This window comes from Acartia tonsa, chromosome 7 (assembly GCF_053477335.1).
Source record: "Acartia tonsa isolate MP-2025a chromosome 7, ASM5347733v1, whole genome shotgun sequence".
Taxonomy (NCBI): Eukaryota; Metazoa; Arthropoda; class Copepoda; order Calanoida; family Acartiidae; genus Acartia; species Acartia tonsa.
The window spans coordinates 28,499,002-28,526,043 of NC_137266.1; the positions used below are offsets into that span (position 1 = coordinate 28,499,002).

At 30.5% G+C, this 27,042-nt stretch overlaps 1 protein-coding gene across 22 annotated transcripts in view; it reads right to left on the bottom strand.

Annotated features, from left to right (window-relative positions):
- Zasp52 (Z band alternatively spliced PDZ-motif protein 52) overlaps positions 1 to 27,042 on the bottom strand; it is a 74,499-nt gene that overhangs the window by 1,914 nt on the left and 45,543 nt on the right. For 19 of the 22 annotated variants that reach the window (XM_080168128.1, XM_080168124.1, XM_080168129.1 and 16 more), the window contains 8 exons: positions 26,534 to 26,582; positions 25,487 to 25,541; positions 23,781 to 23,835; positions 22,704 to 23,364; positions 20,822 to 20,931; positions 19,057 to 19,133; positions 3,705 to 3,825; positions 1,670 to 1,785 (listed from right to left, as the gene is read on the bottom strand). In XM_080168128.1, the coding sequence (XP_080024254.1) occupies positions 1,670 to 1,785; positions 3,705 to 3,825; positions 19,057 to 19,133; positions 20,822 to 20,931; positions 22,704 to 23,364; positions 23,781 to 23,835; positions 25,487 to 25,541; positions 26,534 to 26,582 (1,244 nt within the window). Of the gene's footprint in view, positions 1 to 1,669; positions 1,786 to 3,704; positions 3,826 to 19,056; positions 19,134 to 20,821; positions 20,932 to 22,165; positions 22,365 to 22,703; positions 23,365 to 23,780; positions 23,836 to 25,486; positions 25,542 to 26,533; positions 26,583 to 27,042 lie in introns of all 22 variants that reach the window. The other 3 variants (XM_080168138.1, XM_080168136.1, XM_080168134.1) reach the window with 1 other exon arrangement.

Sequence of the window (27,042 nt, forward strand, 5' to 3'; positions counted from 1 at the left end):
CCTGTAAATTGTTTACATCCTTTTTTAGGCGAATGCTGTAAAATTTTAGTTACCACTTCTTTCTTTATAAGTAGTTTTTAAAACCTCTTTTCAACTAGTGGCACACATCCTTTTTTCTTTATTTTATCAGGGCTCGGCAGCCGCGTGTAATCCTCAGTAAAATCGTCATATTATGTCTTTAAAACTCAGCTGGATGTCTAAACCTTTTCCTCAACAGACAATCCATCTGTTCAGAATTTTATTTTTTGGACAAAAGCGGTTTAAAATTTGAGGCTTATGCGAAGCTGTCGAGCCCTGTACTTTATGCATATACTAGCGGCTTCGCCCCCAGCCTGTAGGGGCTTTTTCCCCAAGAGGTAATTAAAAATAAAAATTAAGTATTTTTGGTACTGCCATTTATTTTGAAGTAACTGCCTAAAAACAATATTTTTTCGGGAAGGGGGGGATTTTCATTTTTGGGGGGGTTAGGGGTGTCCCACCCCCAATAAAATAGCTTAGAACCACAACAGGACCAACAGGTATATACCCTGAAGAGTAGAATCGGTTCAGTGGTTACCGAGATCTTAAGGGATAGACAGACTGACTGACGGACGGACGGACAGACATCATTCCACTTTGTATTATAGAAATGCGAGAAAAGTGTGATATTTGATTCTTAATAATGCAATAGCCAAGATCTAAATATGTGTCTCCTATTGGCTATTTTTATAACCAAGTAACATTGTCAGTATTGTATAAACATAAATCTGTTTTATTTGTTTATACTTTGTGACTTCTTGCATACATAAACTATGTTTGCAAATGTGTATTTGATCATTGTAGAACATGGCAGACAAAGATTCTATGAAAGGAGTAACTTTTAATCATCAAAATAAAATTTTCAATGGCATTTTTATACTTCTATGCTACAAAACGTTTTTAAAATGTGACGAGAACGGTAAACCTAAATGAAAGGCTTTCTAGAAAAATGAAATCAAATGTTTCAATTTTTTTCTGGTTTACTTCCATCATTTTTTTTTCATTTTAGTGTACAATAAATTTTGTTGAAATAACAAATTTTAATAAGATTTTTTTATATAAAATATATATAACATTGTACATTAAATAAGATGTGTTTAAATGCACGTTGTATGTTATTGTTGAGAATTTTAATAAAAGAATGTAATGTTTTCAAACCTTGGTTACAAATTTTCATGAATGGTATGTTTAAAAAGCTACAAAATAAAGGTACTTTTGTAAAGTAATTTGTTATTAGTATTTATAAATAATTTTAGATGCAATGTCGACTTAAATTATAGATGTGTGTGTAATGATAGCTAAAATAGCAAATAAACACCTCAGAAATGTGCAAGTTTATCAAACCATGTAATAAATTGCCAATAGGAATTTGATAAAATACACAGCAGTTATATAGTATTTGCCAGTCACTATTTCAATGGACAATGAATGAATACCCGTCTCCACTCCCCCCCCCCCCTAACAAAAAATTAAACTAGATTTTGCCTTTCGAAGCAAATATTTTACAGGAAAGATTGGATGAGATCAATAGAACAATAAAATGTGTTCATAAAATTGATTTTGCTAGAAGAGGATATTTTCAAGGGGGGAAGGGGGTTGGAGGAGGAATTGATTTATTGTCCATACCATATTCCTGAAACCCGTGACTTACCGTACAGTTAAAGCACTGTGAATGGTAGTTATTATTGATGGCCTCTACCCAGCGGTCACCAGCCTCTATGGGGAAACAGCAAGCCACACACTTGGTAGTAAACAACTCATTCCAATCTAAATTATGATATATTTAGTAAATGTAAGGGTGTAATTGTTTGTTAGTTGTAAATAGGACCAGTTAAAAGAATCAGAATTCTTATAAAACAAAAATGACCATTTAAAAAACACTTTTTGCATTGTACTTTTTAAAAGTGCAGCAAAATGCACCGGTGTAAAAATTGCATTTTTTGATAATAAGACAATAAGATTTACAATATCTGATTTTCAAAGAATTTAATTCTTTTGTCTTAGCTGTTAAATCAATAAGTACTTTCAAAATAATATATTAAAAGACTTTTCTTTAAACTAAAAAGAATTCATAAAATTTTAATCTTAGACTTCTGGTTTAAAAAAAAGTGTTTTTGACATAAACAATACACACTTTGATAGCAGCTTAACATGTTATTTTTCATGTATTTTAAACATTTAAATATATAAAATTAAATTTTGTACATTTCATCATAGTTTATGACGCAATATAAATAGATTTTAGAAAAAACACAATTTAAAAAATTTATTGATACATTTAAATTTTTTGTTGTTTATCTATTGTTTACCAATACATTTATTAATTCATCTATTTAAGCATTAATTTGTACTTTCAGCAATTCATATATCATATATCAACAATCCATTCATCTATCCATTTATCTATCAATTCATCTATCAATTCATATATCCATATATCTATCCATTCATATATCCATTCATCAATACATGCATCTATTCATTTATCTATTCATTCATATATCCATTTATCTATCCATTCATCTATCCATTCCCCTATTCATTTATCTTTCCATGCATCTATTCATTCATCTTTTCATTCAGCTATCCTTTCATCTATCATTTCATCTTTAAATGCATCTGTCCATTCATCTATCCATTCATCTTTAAATTCATCTATGAATTCATCTATCTATTCATCTATTCATTCAACTATACATTCATCTATAAATTCATCTATACATTCATCTATTTATTCATATATCCATTCAATTCCCATTCATCCATCCATATTTATCTATCCATTTATCTATCAATTAATCTATAATTTATCACATCAATCATCTTTAAAATTATCTATGAATTCATCTATCTATTTATCTATTCATTCATCTATTCATTCGTCCATAAATTCATCTTTATATTCATCTATAAATTCATCATCAAATTCATCTATTCATTCAGCTATCATTTCATCTTTAAATTCATCTGTCCATTCATCTATCCATTCATCTTTAAATGAATCTATACATTCATCTATTCATTCATAAATCCATTCATCCATCCATATCTTTCTATCCATTTATCTATCAATTCATCTATCCATTCATCTATTAATTCATCTATAATTTATCTAATCAATCATCTTTAAATTTATCTATTAATTCATTTTTGAATCAATCTATGAATTCATCTATACATTCATCTATCTATTCATCTATTCATTCATCCATAAATTCATCTTTATATTCATCTATAAAATCATCTATCCATTCATCTATCATTTCATCTTTAAACTCATCTGTCCATTTATCTATCCATTCATCTTTAAAAGAATCCATGAATTCATCATTTTATTCATCTATCCATTTAACTATCTATTCAACTATTTATTCATCTATACATTAATCTATTCATTCATATATCCATTCAATTCTTCATTCATCTATCTATATCTATCTATCCATTTATCTATCAATTCGTCTATCCATTCATCTATTAATTCATCTATAATTTATCTAATCAATCATCTTTAAATTTATCTATGAATTCATCTATACATTCATCTATCTATTCATCTATTCATTCATCCATAAATTCATCTTTATATTCATCTATTCATCAAATTCATCTATCCATTCATCTTTAAATTCATCTATCCATTCATTTATCTATTCATCTACAAATTCATCTATTTCTATGCGTACCTTCTTCACAATATGGTAGTCCGTCCTCCAGATAGAATGGAGAATTGGAGAAAAGTTTTCCACAGTAAGCACAGTTGAAACATTCAGGGTGGAACTTCTTACCCATGGCCTTCAGGCAGTTCTAAATATACACACAATAAGTCAAATAGATATAGATACATAATATACATTTACATAGATATCCTTATACTAAAGTAACAGGATGTCTGTGTGTTTGTGTGTCTGTACCGAAGGATCTCGCTAACCGCTGAATCGATCTGGTTCTCCTTAACAGGGTAGCTTCTCATAAGTTATAACTATTTTCTTGGGTGGTGAAGTACCCCCAATCCCCGAAATTTAAAAATAAAATTTATCTTAAATTAAAGATGTGGGGGCGGTGGCTCCCCCCCCCCCAAAAAAAAAAATTTCACCCCTCCCCAATTTTTTTTACTTTTTTTAAAAATCTAAAATAAGAAATTGGGTTATGAAATTCGACTCTCTCCTCCTTAAGTGCCCCTAGAGGCATCTAGGGGGCGTAGCCGCTAGTTTATGAATAAAGAGAGATACATAGATGTAAACTATAGATAGCTAATTTTGTTAAAAAATTCACTGGAATAATTATTTATTTCATCGTATTATAGACAGCTTGAGGAAATTGAAATACAAAATTATAAGATTAGAACCAATTTTCCTAGCCCCGAGGGCCGCAGGGTTTTTATTTTGGTGGAAAATTGACTGTAATACGATGCGTTACATGATTTTTCAGTATTGGAAATGCTATTCATTTTATTACATTGTTTAGAAAATAAGATTTATAATTTTTATGTCAAAATTTTTCACACCTGGAAACCATATAATTTTGTTATGAAAGTCCCTTTTTCAGACTTTTGGAGCATCGATTTTAGAATTTTATAATCTAGCTACTATATTGACTTAATAATCGCAGCATTCTTTAGAATTTTAGAAAATATGTTATTTTTCACTTCAATTGGTATTTAGAATCAATGAGTGCAAAAAAAGTTTTTTAAAGTAAATATTATGAAATTTAGCTGAAACCTATCTGCAATGTTTTGGGAAAAAGAGTAAGTTTAAAATTGCATGACCCTGAACTATTGGGAGTTGAAAAACAAGAAAAATATATTGTTTATGTTCAATTACACAAAACCCAGTATAAATAAACAGTTTTGCCACGTATACACAATTTAAGGACAATTTTTTGGGACAAATAAGATTAAATAAAACAGAAATATCAAAAACCTTACAGAAAATTAAGGATTATTCAAAAGAGTAATTCAAATTGCGATGCCTTTATATTGAATTAATTTTTCAAACCGAAACCAATAGTAGGATTCAATGTTGGATTAAGGGATAGATTAATGAAACAAAAACTAATCTCCAACCCAATTATGTTACATTAAATAAATCATTTTTAGAAGAAAAAATTGTTTTGAAAAGTTTGAATACAATTTAATTATGATTCAACCTACAGATTTCAAGCTAGCTAGTTGCAAAACAAGTTAAGAAACATTTATTTGGCGGTTATGAAAAAAAAGCATTTTAATATCGGACTCATAATTTAAAAAAAGAATATGTTTGTAAGAATTATTGCTTGAAGCTAAAAATAAACATTAAGCAAAACACTATAAATCTTTTTTACTTTTCTTTCCACTTGGGCTAAATTTGTCAAATTCACACTGAGTTTAACTAACAACTTTTAAAATAGATTAAGAAAAAAATCTTGACCATAATCCACACACAAAACATGATAAGTAATAGGACAATTATGACCATTTAACATTGGTTAAACCCGCAAAATTTGATGTAATTTGAAAAGCAAAAAGTAAAAAGTAGCTGTGCCCATAAAAAATTCAAATGTAGTTTAGAAATTTTCTAAAAATAGGTGGTATTGTTGAATACTTTTTTTTTTATTTGGGCTAAATTAGGTAACAAATGGCTTAAAAATATAAACTTAACGCTGAATAAGCTTTAATTTAAAAGTGCATACAATTTATATACCACAAAGAAAATTTGTACAGTAAAATAATTCCTGTGCACGCATCAGAGGATAATAATATGCATTTTTGACATATTTCGAGCTGCATTGTTAGTTTAGCTTTAAAGGACATTTTGTTGTCTAAAATTTATGACCATTCAGGTGAAACAAGGACAGTCATGTCCATAAAACGTACAACAAAAACGCGCAAGTATTTTACCATCTACCTACTATGTTCTAAAATTAAATAAACTTTGAAATAGTTTAAACTTCCAATTTAGAAAATATTAATAGTTATTTCTCGCATCGTATTATAAACAGCTTTCTGCAGATATAGAATGTACAATTATGAGATTAAATCGAGTTTTTTTTAGCCCCGAGGTTGAGAACCGGTTCCTGTCCACCGGATCCGAATGAATACGAGAAACTATATTAAGCAAATGTAAAATACAATAATAGAAAATTTCAGATTTTAATTTCGGTCAAGCAAAAAATTTGAGAACTTTGACATCACTGGGTTAATAAATTCAAATCTTTAATGATTTGCAATTTGATATTTAAAATGAAAGATTTCAATTTTTAAGATCAGTTAAAAACATAAAAAATATTATTTTTTTTAAATTCAGTTACTATTTCTATCTATCAAACCCTACTTGTAATGTAGCTGTGCTACTGAAAATTTACAGTAAGAACAACTTTAATTAAGGTAGAAATGACTCGTAAAATTTGTAATGTCAACAAAGATTATTATTATAAATGAAGGTTTAGGTTGCTAATTTATATGACCTTAGATATTCTTATTTTTGTTAAGTATAATTGAGGACTTACCCATTATTACGTAGGCAAACCTGTGTTAGGGTAGGTTTATCTATATACTTTTCAATCTTAGAATATGGATTTACCTTGTAAATTTTCAGTTCAATCAAACAAATTTTTTCCTATTTCATTTTAAAAATGGAGTTTTCTTTTTTAAAAGATGTTTACTGTTTATAACTTTTCTTCCTTTTAGAGCCCTAGCTCTTACCTATTAAAAACATTACCTAACGTTTAAAAGGCTCTTAGATAGAACTGATATAATATGAGAAATATTCATTGCAAATTTGATATAAAAACAATTTAAGATTCTTGACGCCAGAAAAAGTAAACAACTAGGCTAGGAAATGCAAATTAAAATGTCAGGGATGGCGGAATAAATAACTTATTAGAATGTTTCAAAATAAAATACAGCCTAGTGTATGTATGATGCAAGCTAAAGAATTTATGGAACATGGAAAGAAGAAAACGAAGTAGCTGGTGTCATATTTTCACAGTAGCTTTTTTTCTATTCCTAGCCCCTGCGAGGGGCTCTGACCCTGCGGGGTCTATTTCTTCAACCTGCGGGGCAATCATTAACATTTACCTAACCCTAAAACAACCTATCTAAAGCTAATGTGAAAAAAAGACGAATACATCTGCATTGTTTTCTTTCCATGATCTGAATTTTTCTCTCTCTTTCACCCTTAGTCAAAACTAAAGTATTGTATAAGTGTACTTATTTTATTATTTTCATTAAAAATAAAATGTACCAAAATACATTTTGTTCTAATAGTGATAATTTTAGTATCCTTTTATCCTTACTAGTAAATGTAAATAAAGTAGAATGTTAATTAATTAAATAGTAAGAAGCATAGTGAAAGCATATCTAAAATCTAATGCAAATGTTTTATCTATAAAAGTCAGAAAAAAAAGATTTTCAACTTTTATCTAACCTAAATTAAGATAAATGTTCTAAAAAATAGCAGTTTTGTAATGTTAGTATTTATAATTTTAAATTATAATTAGTTGTGTCTGTTTCTTAGCACATACATTCCCTAGGCCTGGCTATTAATACTATTTTAATTCCTTGACACAGCAGCAGTAGATACTATTATTTACGTCTTTAGCATGGCGCGGTGTGGTCAACAAATATATCAATAACCGAACGCGTTGAAATTTGTATTTAGAATACTTTTCTATGGTGTTAGCATTGCAGAAATTTACTTTCTGCACAACAAATTTAGACATTTCATAATCTCTGCAATTTATAAACTTAATTTTTTACGTATTGCAAAAATATTAGGTTGCCTGTTTAAAAAAAAATTATTACTACGAACAATTCTGACTTTGAAAATAAAGTTTTAAGCAAGTTTTTGATATGCAATTATGCAAGGATTTTTATTTTATTTTGAACATATACTTTTAAAACTTTACAAATTACATAACAATACTATATTTTTAGAAATGATTATTAATAGAACTTTTCTTTTTCATTATTTGAAAAATAATTAGAGTAGAAGAAAAAGTAATTTTCGTGTTATTTAAGTAGTTATAATGTCTCATAAATGACGTAATTATATTAATAGTTAGTTGAGAAGCTACTCGAAATATTGGTAGGTAGGGCACTAAAATGAAAGTGCAATTAATAGAAAATTTTGTAATTTAATATGGCTTTTTTATCAAATCTTCTTGTTATTTGTATCTTCTATCCTACTCTTTTTAAATATGACTTAACCAACTTAAAATGTATAGAAAATGTAAAAAAAGTAACAAATTACGAAAAAAATTAAGAACATAAATGTTAACAAGCGTTGCAAAAATAAAACCCAAAATGAACTCATAAGGATAAAAAATAAACCTAAATGAATCTCATAAAGATAAAGGTCAAATATTTGTAAACATTAAATTAACAAGGAACAATAATGTCAAAAGTAGCGAGGCTACCTGCTTATGCTAGTAGAACATTTAATTAAAAAGGGGGGCGGGGGGGGATAAAATTTGAAACCCCTCATTTTAACCCCTAAAATTTTTAAGATATACATTAGATTACCCATCTTGAACCTTTGAAACCTCTCATTTTACCCTTCTCAAAAAAAGCTTGGATGTCCTTGTGTCCAAACTCTTTTAGTTAATTAAAGAGTAGGCCTGCTCAGAAAATAGCTTGTGATATCAGCAAACAAAAATAGCCCGTCCCATAACTTACTTCGAGTAGCCAGGTCCATTATTGTGCAATAATTGTCTCATAAAGCTATAAAAATAAATCAGAGACAGTGACAGACATACTGGTAAAAAACTTCTAGAAAAGCCTACAAACATTTTATTGTATACTTTCAAAAAGTTTAAATACCGATGATACATACATAACATATAGCATTGTCTTTTCCATTTTACTATTTATTTTCTATATAATTTGTCTCTTTTCTGCAATGAATTAAATTTCTATAGTTTGCATTCGTCCATACTTTACTAGGGTAATAAAATTGACAGCTTTTTAGAAATGTAAAAATGTGTAAAATTCTTCTGCAGATTTTCTTATCTTGCAAGTGTAGGATAAAAAAATCTCCCACTTTATGATAAAAATTGCATTTTAAGTATAGCTTAAGTTAAAATGAAGCTCTACTAAAAAGTACCAGCTTTAGCCATTATAGAGCTCTTATGTAACATATGATTAAGACAAGTCAAAATTGTTTACAACTGAGACATATAAAAACAATGTATCAAAAGCGTTGCAAAGGCCAGAGTTTTCAAAGTAAGATTCATGCTGAAACAGACTGCTAAGAATTTAATATCATAAAAACAAATACTAGAACAGAGTAGATAAAAACTGGCAAAAGACGTTAAAAGTATGAGTAGGAGGAATTTCTTGGCCATTCAAAGACCACAAAAAAAATTTATGATAATCCTTTGAGACTACAAAGGGTTAGTTGTTGATGAATACGATCAAGGAACAACAAATACACAACTTTAATGGTTAAAAGAATATTATAAGAATTTTCAATTATTTGTTTTCAAAAATATTTATTAATACCTACGCTATTTTGCGAATTTTATTTTATCCTTGCAAACCTAGCTTGACTAAAGCAATTTAAGTGTTGATACAAAATAGCAAATTTTGAACATTAACATCATAAAATTTAAACATAAGGTTTTTTGTCTGTTGCTTAAGATTTTTATAAATAATTGGGTTTTCCATAAGGGAAGCTTCACATAGGTCCTGGGATGGTTTGTATTTGTATTTCATATTTAAGTCTTGAATTGGTTTCAGGCTATTTTTCTACCCTTCCCTTCTAGATGATAGAGGCGAAACCGCTAGTAGTATAATTGAATAGGAAGCTCATTATGTACTATTTAGTTAAAATCCATGAAAATATCTTATTAAACATTAGTTTGGTGATTTAGCAGAAATACTTTCAATGTTTACTGTAAGTCGCTGTTTTAAAATGTCTTCACAGTGTCTCTAAAAAAAGGTTAAGTAAAATAAAATTATAAGATACATAAGTTTAATTAGAATGTCAGAAAATTGTCAATACAACATTTAATATTACAAAATATTAAATAGTTAGGCTTACTGGGCTTATGATTGTAGAATTAGATGATAACTTAAGTTGTAAAAGTTGATTGAAAGCATTCTAGCTTTAGCTTTGAAGGTCAGCCTGCCACAGACATGCACACATATTCTTATAAACCCTGTCATATATATATATATTTAGAAGTAATTTCTGCCGTTTGGCAATTTCAAAGGTTTACGTCCACTAAAGGGAATAAATAATAGTTGTCATAGCTAAACTCTTGTGAACATTATTTATATCAACAAATAATAAATAAGTTAAGGTTAAAATAGCTTTCCTCTGAAGAATATCTCTTAAACAAGCACAGAACCCCCCCCCCCCCTGATTTTTAAATAACTTTAAAATTAAGGGGGGTTAAGTTATATCGGGAACTGGGTTACTATCATGGTAAGTAGGACGCCGCAGGTATAGATACTGCAAGGTTAGGGCACCCTGCAAGGGATTGGCTCGACAGGGATTTTAATGAAAAGTGACCTTTTAATTCAATTCTATGTCAATGTTTAATAGTTTGCTTTACAGAATTATTTCCCCTATCATTGCTAAACTTCAGAAATTTCCACCAATCTCATCTTTTTTCCCCGTCTCCCTAGGACATGTTTTGAAGTTTTGATATTTTTATGATTTAATGAGATGTTTTACTTACGTTATCGATCTATGAACGTACACATTTTTAGTAGCGGAGTTACTCTTCAACTTAACTGTGATGATATGTCTGTTTGTCCTTTTCATATTGTTCATTTTAAAGATTCCTAAATTTCAACCCCATAGAATATCCTATTATATATTGTAGTAAAGGTTTTTGTCTGAAGCCTAAGATCTCAATAACTGCTGAACCGATTGGGTTCTCCTTTTAGGTAAGCTTAAAATAGCTTGTGTCATGGTTTTAGACTATTATATTTTCAGATTTATGTCTTGGGATTGTTGTACGCTATTTTTCTAGCTCTTTGAATACAGAGACCCTAGAGGCTGGGGGCGTAGCCACTAGTTTTATATATGGCAAAGGCTGCGTATTTGAATAACATTTTCATTCTTGTTTATTTACATCTGTAATGTCATGTTACTCAGAGTAACAAGGACAATTATGTACATTAGTAGTGAAGCAAAAATCTATATTACAAAGTAGTACGATGTCTCCTGTCTGTCTGTCTGTCTATCTGTCCGTCTGTCTGTCTGAAGCTTAAGATCTCAGTAACCACTGAACCGATTGGGCTCTACTATTCAGGGAATATACATATTGGTCCTGGGATGGTTTTAAGCTATTTTCTTGGGGGATGGGACACCCCCAACCCCCAAGAAAATTAAAAATACCCTTCCTCCCCCCATTTTACTTTATCTTTTAAAATCTAAATAACACAAAAAAAAGTTGATTAAACCTCATGCGACAAAACCCCTAGAGGCTAGGGGCGAAGCTGCTAGTATAATATAAGCTACATAATTCTAGATCATAACAAGTGTAATATGGAACTAAAAAAGGATCACAACAGAGTGGCAGACGGACAAAATAATAAAAGATGGACATACAAATCTTCACACAAATTTTGATGCCTGCTGAGATGTATTTAGGAGCATTAATTTCGAACTATAGAATTACTAAAAAGAATAGTAATGATAAATATGAAGAAAATATTAAGACAAAAATATCCATATGAAAAAACTGAAATTTTCTTTCTTTCTCGAATAAAATTATTACATTTTAACATACCTTAAATGTGAATAGCTGCGCTCTTTAAAACATTGGTGAGTAATTTATTTGATTTTATTTAATTTATCAGAAACTGCATTTTAATCAAACATGTTTGACGTTATTTCTTTACTTAGCCTTTTCATGTTTCATTCAACTGCTTTTTTTCTATTAATATTCTACTGCCTTTAAACCTATTATCGGCAGCGCCTTAGCATCCAGGGGTATATATTCCACCCCAGGATCTATGTGAAGCTTCCTTTACAGGGAAAAATCAATCGTTTTAATTGGCACTAAAACCTTCAGCTACAGACAAAAAAAATAGAATTTATTTAAGGAGGATTGAGAGGTGTCTAAACTTTAAAAAAATAGCCAAAAACATATTCAGAAGCTTTTCTGGACAGGAGAATCAAACAGCCAAGACGTTTTAAGATATATTCTACAAATTTTATAGTAAGGTATGCTTTATTTCTTTTTAAAATATTTTAGAATAACTTAAAACTAACAAAATGCTTTACTGAGAAGCACAAATATTTTTGTTTAGCCGCTACAGAGATATTTAGCTACAGCTAACTACATTACCGATTATAGATCATTTATTATTTATATTTATAATCTTTTACTGTCTATCTGTCTATCTTGACCAGATATCTAGAGAACAATTACATCATTGTGGCATACAACAGAGAAAGTCGGGGATAGTAAAACACGAAATCTACAGGGATAGGTTAATTAAGAATAACACCGTCATCGTATTGCAATAACAGACTGTCGACTTAACTGTCAATAATGTCGATATAAATATCAGGAAAATAAAGCATACATACATCATCATGTATATAATACATCAGCCTTGAGCATTTATAACAAATGCCATATACTCAATATAAGAATTGTCAAAAAAGAAAATAAAACAATTGAATAGTACTGTTAAATTTTGAATAAGTTGTTTAGACTTGTACAGTAAACCTATTCTTAAATTAAAACAAAGCATTTGAAAGGGCACAGTGATATTTCATGAAATAAAATTTAAATTAAAATAATAAGGAAATGCTAAAAATAATGTAATTTACGTAGTTTCTTTGTACTTTAAACTTAAATGAATGACTTCGCTCCCAGCCTCTCCTATAACATCGCTCAACTTTTGATGTCACTCTTAGAATACAAGAGTAATTGTTTATCCTTATAAAAGAGTAACAGGATGTTTAGGTGACCGAAGGATTTCACTAACCGCTGAATCGATATGTTTCTCCTTTACAGCGTAGCTTCTCATTGGTCCGTAGAATGTTAATAACTATTGTGGGAGAGGGTGCCGACACCATTCCAAGTTAATTTTATAAAAAATGTGACTCCAAATAATCATAGTACAGTTTTTTAGTGAATTGATATTTTATGATAATATATGTTTTAGACAATATATATGAATTCTAAAGAAAATATTAAAACTAAATTAAAATAGACTTATTGTTAAAGTTTTTATTGTTCCTTTTATAAAACAGGCTCTTTAGTTCTTTCATATTTATTATCAAATTTAATGAACTTGTATATGTATAGAACAACAATAACAGGCTACCATCGTTTTAGCAGTAAAATTAAACTAAATATTTATAGAAGAAATGAGTCGATCAGACGCACGGACGGTTGACCGGTCAAACATGAGATGTAGAGTAGCTTTGCTACCTACAAAATATTTTTCCCAAAGCAATAAATCAAGAATCACTAAAACCGTGGTGATTAAAACTGACAGCATAAAATATAGATAGTCATTGTCATACACATTTATTAAATCATTTAGGCGGCTATAAATCATGTTTTTTATGCAGCACAGCTTATTTTTCAATACAGGCTGTCTGTTCGTTTATCCTACTGTCATAATTTTAATTATTATAATCAGGTCATCATAATAAAAAAATAGTAATAGCTGCGCGCATAACATAATTGTACGTGTTGTCCTTGTTGAAATAAAGGAATTAAAGTGTACATTGTACAATTTCTTGAAAATGTAAAATGCCTGTATAGAAAGTACTTTTTTGAAATGCCTAATATAATGAAGAATGGCAAATTTATGAATAATTTTCTTTTTTAATTGTTAAAGTATTAAAATATGTTTAAAAAATCTTTATACCAATAACCAATTATCCAATTAAGCGTGGATCCTCCCCACCCCTTTGGACTACATTTTACGGATTTCCAGTCGAGAGGAAGTAATGAAAAAGGCGGCTATTACCAAAATAATTAAACACAAAGGCCGAAGCTAATCCGTACTGAAGATTGTCGGCTATCTAGTCAAATATTCCAGCTTTACTCTCAATATATATAAATACGTATATGACTATCCATAATAAATATTAAATATTAAATGTGCAAGACAGTAAATTTTTAGAATATTTATAGAAGCCTAGTTTTTAAAGAATACATTGATAGATAAATGAGAGATAAATAAATCTTTGAAATATTTATTTTCATTTGATTTCACAAATTTCAACTTATAAGTTATAAGATTTTACTAAGCAGTTATACCCCCCTCTCCCACCCCTTTTTTAAAAATTAAAAGTAAGGGATTAGCTTTTTTATTTCTGTAGGTAAGGTTTGGCTGGTTATATTGGGTAGCAGTTAGCCCCGCAGGGTTAGGTCACCGCAGGTGGTATTAAATTAGAAAATTAGAAAAAAATGGGGAGGCCTTTAAATACTGGTCATATTAATTATAGAATGAATAATTGTATTCATTGCAGATTGTATTCATTATTATAGAATACTAGTGACGCGCCTCTAGCATCTAGGGGCTCTGTATTTGAAGTGCTTTTAAAGCACAAATGGACTAAAACTATGGTATCAAAAGACCTGCAAAAGTCTGCAAATAAACCACCCCGAATGGAGAATTCAATTGGTGCAAGAGTTAATGAAATCTTAAGCTACAGACAAAAAAACCTTACTATTGTATATAATAGGATGACAACAGTTTAGAAGGACTGGAAAATATATTTCATTTTTAAAAATTGTCTTGAAATCATTGCACTGCACTGTATCACGATTTTAAAAAATGTTTTTGTTCATTCATAATAATTAAAATAAAAATTTAGACAAACATTGTTGACATAATAAACAATAAATCTTCTTTTCTATCTATAAATAACATTTCACTAAAAATCACTGAATTATTATAATAAAATGTCACTTTTTTCATAAGCTCACCTGTTTATTTATGCCATTTTTATTTTTTACTTCATTATACCTTCATAGTACTATGAAAATATCCCCCCATGCCCCCTACCCTCACCCCATATAAAAAATCAAGCAGCTGCCGTGCAGCCGCCAATCTAGGACTAGGCAGTTGCGAACACCAGCAAAGCACAGCTGTCAAACAAAGCAGCTGCAGCTTTTGCAGCTGCGGATTTAAGGCTGGCCGTCCTTGAATGGGCCGCGGCGGACAAAAGGTGCAGCCGCCATGTTGGAGCTGCCGTCTGGCAGCGCCCACCCGTCCTAGAAGGCTGCAGCAAGCACACTTAGTTGCTTGGGACAAATGGATAGTTAGGGCTTTCTTCTCAACACAAATTTTCAGGGGCCCCAAATAATATAATTTTTAAGAAGAAAATAATTGTGAACAAAAAACTTTATAAAAAAAACGAAACATATTATTAATTAGGTATATATTTTTTCTTTCATAATTGTAAGAATTTTTAATATTTTTGTTTTTTGTAAAAATTAGTGGCCCCTGAAGAGCGCATGAGTAGCAGAGAAATTTGCGGTCAGTCCGAAGGTAGTAGGTAGCAGTAAGGGAGAGAGAGAAAGGGGGGAATTTGGAGAATGAGGAATGGGAAGGAATGGAGAAGACAGATAAACCTCCTAAGAGTAAAATTGTATGTTTTTACAATTCAGGCCATATAGCATATTAGAAATAGTCTAGCATAAGTAGTACTACTACGCTATGATTTTGTTGGTCAGTCAACGTCCGTTCATAAAATAAAATACAATGCCCCAGAATTCTGAATGAACAATACTAACAACAATTTTTATTTAAAAAAATATTTTTGGAGTTTTTGAGTAGTTTATATGTCCTACGGAATATGCCTTAGGGGAAAGCAAATGTCAAAAATAAAAGGGAAGGGGGGAAATTGGGGCAATAGGACATTTAAATCCCCCATAGAAAGTAGCTTTCTATTTATCTATCTTGTTGGCTATCTTTCTATCTTGCTTGCTATCTATCTATACACTCTTTGGGGAGTTTTCATTCAGTTTTCAAAACAAGTTTTTTACCCAATTATCTATCTTTCTATCCTTTGAGCTAAACTTATGTTACTATTCTTCTTATTCGACTGTACATCTATCATTGTGTTTTCTTTAGAGGTTTAATAGAGTTTTTCATCCTTTTTCTATCAATTTATATTTTAAATTTGAGTTATTAGTTTTTCTTTTTAACTTGCCTTTAACTTGGTGAGGTCACATTGTAGCCATTATGGGGATGAGCCCCTAGAGGCTAAGAACAAAGCCATTAGTTTAATATTAAAAAATTACATGTAAGTTATAGCTGGAGAAATAAATAGAAGAACTTTGAAATAATGTAGTAAATAACCAGGGGTCTAAAGGGATAAGTTAATTGATAAAAAAATTATGATCATAATCAAAATTATCACTTCTAAAAATTTAATCTTTGGTTGAAAATTTTGGACACTGCTAGTAGTTTAACCAAGCAATCAAGATTTGATAAAAGTATCCAAAGTTTTAAAGTTGAATTATGAGATAAGGAGTCAAAAAACTTTGGGTACCAGTGTAATTTACAGTCCAATATCCCCTACCTTCCTGAAATAACAAACTTCAGGATTGCTAAAATTCTTTCATAAACAAGGATAATTGGGCACATGAAATTTTAGAATTTTTTTTAAAAATTGCACATTAACAGAGTAAAACTTTACTAAAAACATTCTTCTATCTTTATTTATTTACCAATATTTTTCATATATCTACAAATAGGTATTTATCCATTTTCCTTTATTAAATTAATAAGTTGTGATCTTACTTAAATAGTAACTTAATGAGTAGCATTTCTTTGAGCTTCAACTTTACTTAAAAGGCAAGATCTTTTTTATCAATAAAAATGGATACCCCCCCCCCCCCCTGGTCCTTACATAATGAATTTATTATTCAACAATTAATTTTTGGGTTATGTTAAGAATTGAAGACTCCCTGTTGAAAATAAAGGGTGTGGGATGATGGCCGGGGGGGGGGGTTGCCTAACCTACTTATCAAAGGATTGAGCATATTTAAAAGTTAATCGAAGAGAAAATTCTTTTGTCTGTTAAAGAAACAAAATACCAGGGATCGGAAGCCTCACGTAAGCCGCGTGTAAGCCTCAGTGAAATCGTGATTTTATCACTATAAAATTCAGCTGTATGTATAAAACGGCTCTTTAGCAGACAATCCTTCTTTCTGAAATTTTTTTTTCTGCTCACAAGCAGGTTTAAAACTGAGGCTTATGCGCGGCTTACGTGAGGCTTCCGATCCCTGCAAAATACAGATTAATTTCATGAGTAGGGCCTGGTATTCTATAAAAGCAAATAGTAGAACAGGACTGACAAAGATTACAGATAATACTATAAGCGAGATTGTTCGAATTCTTATGCAGAACATGTTTTTAAAAAGAATGTATAATATTGTTTTTTTTAGGACACTTATTCCTTAAATGTTGTAGATAAACAATACACATCAATTTATCTTTAATAGAAAGACTGCATATCCCTTCAAATTAGTTATGATTAATTAATTTAATAGATAGAAAGATATATAAAGATTTTAAAAAATGGATAAACACATAAAAAGTAGGAAAGTTTTTTTAATTGTCTGAAGCTAAAGATCACAGTAACTTCTGGTTTGAATTGGTTGTAATTCATTAAGCTTCATACGTATCTTGGGATGGTTTTACGCTACTTTCTTGGGCTCCCCCACCTTCTCCTAGAGGCTAGGGGCGAAGCAACTCGTTAAGAAAATTAAAATGTGTAGATATACATTAACAGTAATCTAACCTTAAGAAGCAACTTATTATATAGAATTCGAAAGACAATTTAAATGGTCTTTAATTTAAAGTACGATAAAAAGAAAGAAACAACACGACAGACAGACAGACAAACAGAATTAAAGAATGTCCTCAGAAGTTTTAACTTGCATTTCCTTTATCAGGAAAATTCTTTAGCTTTCCGAAATTAAATTTTTTAGTTACAGGGTGGAAAAAACAAAAAAAAATTCTTTAAAAAATTTTATTTGTTTACATAACGAATATAATTGTACACCAAAAGAAACATTTTTTGGGCCTCTAAATTTTCTGGTGAGTTGAGACCAAAGTAATGTAAAAACTGAAGAAAAAAACAAAAGTTAACTTTTTCCGAACATCATTATATTTTATCTTTAAAAAAGTAATTTGTAACCACCCTGTATGTAAGTTAGATTGACCATAGCCTATTTTTTAAGCTTGGGTGCTATGATATTTTATAAGAATTCAAAGCTACTCTAAAACTAAGGATTAAAAAGATATCATTAATCATATTATAGAGGACGAAAATTTAATGAAAAAAAATATTAGGAGGTTTCATAATTGTAGTTTGGTTGGGTAATGAATATTTTAGAAATATGATTTAAGAACAATTATGCTCCTAAGAACTTAAAATGTATTGGCTATAAAAAGAACACTAAACATAATAAAATAATCATATACGCCAATTTTGCTGAAAGTTCAAAGTTATAATGGTCAGAAAGCCTAGTTGTAAAGTGGCTACGCAACTAAAATATATATTTATACTATTTTTGACGTTGTAAGTCAAATATATGATTGATAGGCGAGTAGAAATTTATTCATGAAATTACATTTATACTTGAACTTATTTCTATTTTATTTTAAAGACTACATATATATACTGAAATTCTCTACAGCAAACTTTTTTTTAAGGAAGCGATAGGTTAGTCCCTATTCGATAAAGTATCCAAGGAGTTTCAATAGTTAAAATCACTAAATAGAAGTTAACTATCTTAAACAATAAAACCAGGTACTAAATCCCCAATTTACTGTCATATAGAAGTATACTACGAGAGTGTTTTTCGGACAAAACAGTAGTTTAATTGGAAGCTTATCTAACCTAATAAGAAGGACGTCATAAAATCAATAATATCAATAATAAAGATCAATGATAGGCCAATATATATTTCACTATTGGTAAATTACAAAGTATACTGGCCTATCATTGGTCATTTGAATTTTATGACATCATTTCTTATTAGACACTACAAGCTGCTTGGATTAATTGTAAAAAAAATTTAAGTCCAGTCGTAATAAAATAGAAATATACTCACCCCAACAATTTTAGTTCTGCATTTGTCACAGTCAGGAGCCAAATATTTAGCATAGCAGTCCTCACAATATAACAAGCCTACCAATATATATAAGTAATGAGATAGCTAGATAGACAACATTAGATAAATAGATATTTAGCATAGCAGTCCTCACAATATAGCAAGCCTACCAATATACATAAATAATGAGATAAATAGATAGATGCACATTAGATAGATAGATATTTAGCATAGCAGTCCTCACAATATAACAAGCCTACCAATATACATAAATAATGAGATAGATAGATAGATAGATAGATGTTTAGCATAGCAGTCCTCACAATATAACAATAATGAGATAGATAGATAGATGTACATTAGATAGATAGAATGGTAGATATACATACCCGTCCTTAGAATATAGCAAGACTAGCAATATACATAAATAATGAGATAGATAGATAGATTTACATCTAGTTAGATAGAATAATAGATATACATACATAGCAGTCTTTAGGACATAAAAAGTGTAGCAATATACTTAAATATTGAATTAGATGGAGGAATAAATTTTTAGTAAATTACATAGATAGATATTAAAATGGATTGTACATAAATGTATGTGTGAATGTTCTATAATCATTTGTACACTCACATGAATGTTTACATTTTGATTCTTATTATGATGGGTTCATAGGAACAATAATAAAAACACTTAGATCACATGTTTTTATAGAGAAAGGTTACACATGACATTATATCATAGACATAATTATTCTTGTTTATTTCTTATTATTGATGAAATAAACTTAGATTCATAAGGGTTCTTAATAAAAAGGTATGATTAAGATAGACAGATAGACTGATGGTTGAGTTGAATATAGGGCTCTTATATATATATAGAGATAAGACAAAACTAAGCTGTTTATAGTGCTTATAAAAATGACATCATACAATACAAATGACCAATGACTAAATTACCAATGGCAAACCAGTATACTTTTTAACTGACCAATGGTAGGCCAGTGTGGTGTCACTTTTCATAGGCACTATAAAAAGCTTCAGATACAACCCATGACTTAAAAGAATATTTTTATTATGAGTTCTAGAAAAATTCAACATAATATAATATCAGACCTGGATAACTATACAGAACATGCCCATTCTTTCCTAAATCCGACCTTATTGTGGCAGATGTCCTACTTTTATCAATCATATCAGAAATGCTTATGGTTATGGGTAATTCAAGTTAAGCTACATAGCTACAGTAATTATATTGTTATACTCAAACAATCTACCCCCAATAAATAATTACTTGCCCTATAAGATATTATCTTAAGCAGTTTTCTTTGAAATAGGTAACTAATAGTTTTCGATAAAAATAAGTTATTTATATAATCATTCTTACATCAGACATAGTTATAATTGTTATTTGTGTAATTTTATTTTAAAAAACAAACATATTTGTAAAATAATTATAAAAAGTTAATGCCAAATATCTAAATGATTATATAACAGGATATATATCAAGTAACTTATCTTTTTTTTACAAATCCATCCATTTATCTATTCATCCATTTTACAAACATCTATTTATCCTTCCATCATTGAAACCATTTCTCTTCATGCAAGACTTTATAACTGACATGAAACATGTCCATCTATCTATCTCTGAACTCCATAAGATATAGAAAATCTATCTACCTATCAATTTAACTACTATCCATCTATCTATGTATTAATCTATCTACCTCCAATCAGTATCCATCTATCTATCTATTACCTTGTTCTTCCACAAAACCAGTTTCTTGCAGGGACCTTCTGCATGACTCCATGTTGCAAAGAAAATGGTTGGGGCACCATGTTTTACCAAGGGCTGTTATAAATGGACCCCTAGGAAATATTTTTTTCATGGATTTTTATGCTAGTTTAAACAATAATTTAGTTTGTCTGATTTTAGAAGCTATTCATAGTGCCTATAAAAAAAATGACGTTATACAATACAAATGACCAATGATAGGCCAATACACAGCCTAAATTAACAATGGCAGGCCAGTATACATTTTGATTGACCTATGATAGGCCAGTATGGCGTCATCTTTATAGGAACGATAAAAAGCTTCCTGATTTTAGATTTAAGTAGTATGAAAAATTAACTAACTGAAAAAAACTTAAATTTAATTTAAACAAAATTTTTATCAAAATTCCTTAACTTACAGAAAAATTACATAACTTGGAAACAGGAGAAAAATGAAGGTTATTTTAAAGAAAACATGCAGTTGCATTTACAGTAAAATTATTAGTCAAGTTGGGTTATTTTAAGCTACACATATCACACAGGAGAATCTAAAAATAACAAAATTTGATCCCTTAAAATTTGAAAAAGTATGCTTCAAATTGGAAAAGAGATAATCATTTTTTAAATACAGGAGAGATAAATTATAATTATTTGGTACAAACTTTTAATTATGTATTTTATAATACTAGGCTTCATGATTGCCCTACTCGAATCAAGGGTATTATCCTCTTAGAAAATTTTTTTTTCAATATTGAAAATTTGAGTACACCCCGTCCCCCCCCCCCCCCCCCCCCCCCGACAGCGAACTATGAACTCTGGCCGCAGCGCTCGGCTCCCTAGCCTGCCTAGCCGCAGCGCTCGGCTCCCTAGCCTAAAACCTAACCTAACCTAAAATAGTTGTTCGTCGGTAGTCGGGGGGGGGGGGGGGGGGGGGGTACAAAATTGAAAAAAGTTGAAAAAAAATTTTCTAAGAGGATAACGCCGAATCAAGAATATTAGACTGTTCTGTTATAAACATTTTTATGAATACTTGTCTCTAGTTTCAAATAAGAATTTGTCTGCACAACATGTTGATGTTGTTTTCTTTGTTTTTTCTATTCTTGTACATTTGAAAAGTTCATGGAAAAATTTCTTAATTTCTTAAGTTTGGCAGGAATTAACCCCTTTCCTACCTCATATTTTTAGGTGAATGCCACCTTAAAAACAAAGTTATAAATCCCAGGAAGGGTCTTAAGCTTAAATTTAGAAAAAAAAGTTTTTTAATGGCAGAAGTTTGCAGAGGGTCTAGCTGCACACTTGTAGAAAAAAAGGAATTTACCAAAAGTTCACCTGTCTATAGACTTGTAGCAGTCAGAACAAATGGGTGCTACACTTTTATCAGCTGCAAAGCGGACACCCTTTTCAAACAGAGATGACGACATTTTGCCCAAAATGCCGCGCAATTTTTCACTGTCCTGTGGTGATATCCCGCCATTTGTTGGTGCAATTCCATTTGCATTTGAAGAGGCGTGTTTTGGAGGTGTGTTTTCTGAAGAAAGAGAAAAAAGCTTTGTAACATAAGAAATAAATAAAGTTTACGTTACTTATCAAAGAAATAAAAAATTGATATAAAATAAAATTATTTTTAACCTTCTTATGTTACCTTCAGATGCAAATAAAATTAAATTATAACATGCACAAACAATGTATTTAATAACCAATATTTTTTTATAATTTGTTTTCATTTAATTTCAGATAATTTTTATCACAAAAAGATTAGTCAAACAGGTGTAAAAATTGTTAGTACAAATACATGCATCACCACAAAGCACACAAAAACACACATTAATTGAAAAACTGTCAAGCTGTTAATGTCCAAATATCCAACCTAATTTGTCCATCACAAGCCCCACACATCGGCACCCTCATACCAGGTCGCTGCTGGGTCAAGACACCTTTTCCACGCTTAGGAGCAGTCAGGTTTTGTCCGCTGCCAGATCCGGGGGCTGACTGCTGGTTGTTCATTGGGGCAGCTGATGGTTGATTCATTGGAGCAGTTGGCTGATTTGAAAACATTTTCTGTTGAAAGCTGTTGCTGTTAGTTGTGACTGTAGATGACATCATCTGAGGTTGTTGTCCAAAGTTTTGATCCATGAATTGTTTTGTGAAAACATCTGCATTTGGAGCAACTCCTAGAGGATGGGCATCCAAGATCTTACTCCATTCTTCCTGAGCAGACTGTTGCGATTGCTGTGGCTGTTGTTGCTGAATTTTCACAACATGAACTCCATTCTGGGCTGTTGCATTGTTATTAGCAGCAGCAGAATGACCATTCTGAGGTCTTCCAAGAGTTGATACTGGAGTTCCATTTCTGGAGGAGTTTCCGTTCATACCAGCTCCAGGGGATGATGTTCTAGCGGGTGACTCCGCGACTCTGAACCTGGGGGCAGGACTCTGGTTCCTGGAGCCGCCAGGATTCATGTACATTGGGGTGGCAGTTGGCCCGGGAGAGCTGGAGTTCTGGGGTGGCCACACAAGGTTACCACCAACTAAATATGCTTTATTGATAAGTAAAAATAATCAAAAAAAAACCATTAGCCATCCAAAAATACATGTATTCAATTAAAAGTCAATAAATAGGTGTATTTTTATGATAAATAAAACCATATATTCAATATATAGTAATTTGGTAACAAATTGAACTTAAGAATAAATATTTTCCAGTATGTCTTATCCGCTGGATTAGATCCAGTTCTCAGCTATACTGTATTACAGGCAATTTTCCACGTATATTAAAATGAAAATCATAAAATAATTACCAGATCTGTTAACCCGTGCAATAAATAACTATACATAATAATAATTAATAGGGACATACAGCAACAGATTATAATTAAGTCTATCTGCAGCCAAATCACACCATAGACCAAAATAATAATGTAGATAATATTTTCAATTTATGTACCTTTCTTGTTTCTATTAGCATCAATAACATCGGTAGATTCTGGTCTGCTATTCCCCTGAATAATAACAATTATGCAGAAATTTTATAAGATCAGAAACTGGAATTAGATTATGCAAAACAGGAAAGCATTACACCCACAGGCTGTTATTATTTAGATCAGTGATGTATAAATGGAAGTAAAATATACGTGGATATTATGACAGGAGAAAAATTGTCACCAATTTTAGTTGCTTTTTTTCTGTCATTTATTGGTCAGTTTGTTCATCCATTTAGTAGGGGAGGGAATGTGGTAATGGTGGAAGTTTCACTCAGGTATTAGGATACATGATAATCTGGTGTTAGATCCAAGTAATAATAAATCCATTGATGTACATTAAGAAAATTTTTTTTTGTAAAAACTTTCAAAAAAATGTTTGTGGATTAATCTGCTTTGTAAATGACAAACATACAGACGTACATATTGTAATGTACTTTAATTTTGCTCTTTAGAAATTTTTTGGAAGTAAAAAGCTATCACATGTTATTCTAAATATTTTACATGTGACAAATTCAGACAAATAAGGATCTTTAGTTTAGTAGAAAAACTATTATCTACAATCTGTCTGTCTGTCTATTTATTTGTAACAACGGATCTTGATTACCGCTTAACCGATCGAGTTCTCTTTAACATGGTAGCATCTCAAAGGTCCCAGGAATGTTTATACCTTCACCATCCAAAGAAAAACATTTTCCCTTCAACCCCCCAAAAAAATTAATAAAAAAACATAAATAAAAAAGGATGACAACATCCATAAAAGCGAAGCACTGAAACGGTAGGACAAACGGATATTAAGATTTGTATAGTGTCAGAACTGAATAATCAGAATATAAAATGTTTAAGAGTCGAACCAAAATTGTAAGTAAATTTGCTTGATAAAGGATAATGTTTATGGACATACTTACATTTTTAGGACTTGATTATAAGTTGCTTCGCTTATAACATTATACTTTGTTGTCCCAGGAATTAATATACCAAAATCAGATTAACCAGAAGATTAGATCACATGAAAATTTGTTGTTAAAAAAGTAAAAAAAAATCGACATGTTTAAAATGGAAGTACGGACATTTTGGTAATGATTATAGAGTTGCTACGCTTTCTATATCGTACCTAAATACTAAAGAAATCAAAGTTTGAAATCGATAGGACAATTCTAAAATGCCTAAATTAATAAAAAAAGCTATCCGTTACGGACGTACGGACGGACCGACCCTAATTATAGAAAAGATTCGCTTTTAAAAATGGTTTTGGGATTCATCTCCCGCCTCCTCAAGTGCCCCTAGAGGCCTCTTGGGTGCGAAGCCGCTAATACATATATAATTTGTGGTAGTGAGTTGGTAAGATCCTGGGATAGAGTAAATGATTTTGCATCAATTTCAACAGAATATGCAAAATTTAATTTTAATATTCTGGACGTGAATATATTGAATGAAAATATAATTGTTCTTGTTTAATTGTTAGACATCTTTATTGATTTTGATATTATTATCATTCTTTGGAACTATTTAAGTGTTTATAACAATAAAACAATATTTGAATATTAGTTCTTAATAAATAATTTGTTTTAAGAATTTAATAACTATCCTATCTATCTATCTATCTATCTATCTATCTATCTATCTATCTATCTATCTATCTATCTATCTATCTATCTATCTATCTATCTACCTGAGATATCTGGGTAGGCGTAGAGATATTCCTTCCATAACCAGATGAATCTCTTCTAAAAGAAAAAATAAACAAGGATGATTATTTTTTTAAAAACACCGCTAACATAAAAAACAAAATAACCAAAATTTCTCTGATGATAATCTACCAAAAAAGAGTCTAAAAGTTTACAGGGAAGACTTTTATAATTCATTAAACTCTCTCTACAAAAAAAAAATATTTACAGATTCAATACTCTTTTCTTTGATTCTTGTTGGAAGGCTAGGACCTTAGAGGCCTCTAGTAGAGCTTGAGAGAATGCGGGAAGCCGATTCTTAACTTTTCATTTTAGTTTTAACAGAAAAAGAAAGAAATATTTCTTGGGAGGGTGTAGGTACCACCCCACAAAGTAGTTTAAAACCTTAGCTGGGCCTTAAAGAAGTTACAAAAGAGGACCATGGCGGTTCAGCAATTAGCGATATTGACATACACACAGACTGACACCTAGTTACTTTTATATTAGAGTTGTATCATTACAAAAAGAAAATAAAACTAAAATCTACTTTTACAGAGAGATATATAAACAGAGAAATGTTATTACTTGTGCAATTAACACAAAAAATATATAATTACCTTTTCCAAGTAAAGTATGTACAAATATTATGTAAAAAGATAATTTGTCATAAATAATATTTGACTACTGAAGTGTAAATTTCCCCCATACTAAAAATGCACATACGGACGAGGCAAATGTAATGCTCGCCAATTGGGAGAATCATAGCAAAAAAATTAGTCATCTATCCGCAAAAGCAGCTAAGAAAATGAAACAACTTTGACTGATAGACGAACAAAATAAGTTGTGGAATTGATGAATTTACAACAAAATTAACTGTCTGCAGCCGAGAAAATAACGTTTCCACAAGCAGTACAGATAGACAGACTGAACAACGTTGAGTAATTTTAAAGTAAAAGAGAAAATTTAGAAGATGAACAAGTTTAAATGCTTAGACAAGGACCAAACACTTGCATATTTGTCTGTTTTGTCATTTTAAAATGCAGGTAAATTACCTGTTCCATGAGCCCCCAGGGCTTGGACAGGTTCTGGGGCTTGCAGTTCCTACATAACAAATAAATTTTAAAAAAAAATTTCATCTTGTTTGTAATAGCAAAGAGAGGTTTTGTGAATAATTTTGGATTACATGAAAGTTTAGATTAAACCATAGACAGTTCTAACTATACTATCTCGTAGTATATGTAAATATATGGTTCTTTTCAACCCCCCCCCCTGGACCGTAAACCCAGCGGGGCTACTCTTAACCCTAAATAACCTAACCTGACAGAGAGTAAATGACAGATATACAAATAAATGCCCCAAGATTTTAAAATTCATATAAATTTTAATCATTACAATCTCCACCCCCCCCCCCCTCAAGAAATTTGGGGGGTTGGGTGATCAATCCTTGTAAATTTTAAATAAAGGAATATAAGTCATAAGCAAACTAACTATATGCAATAATCATGTATACAAAAGCAAGGTTCAAACTACATGTAATTTTTTTTTAGTAAGTGTTTTTGTT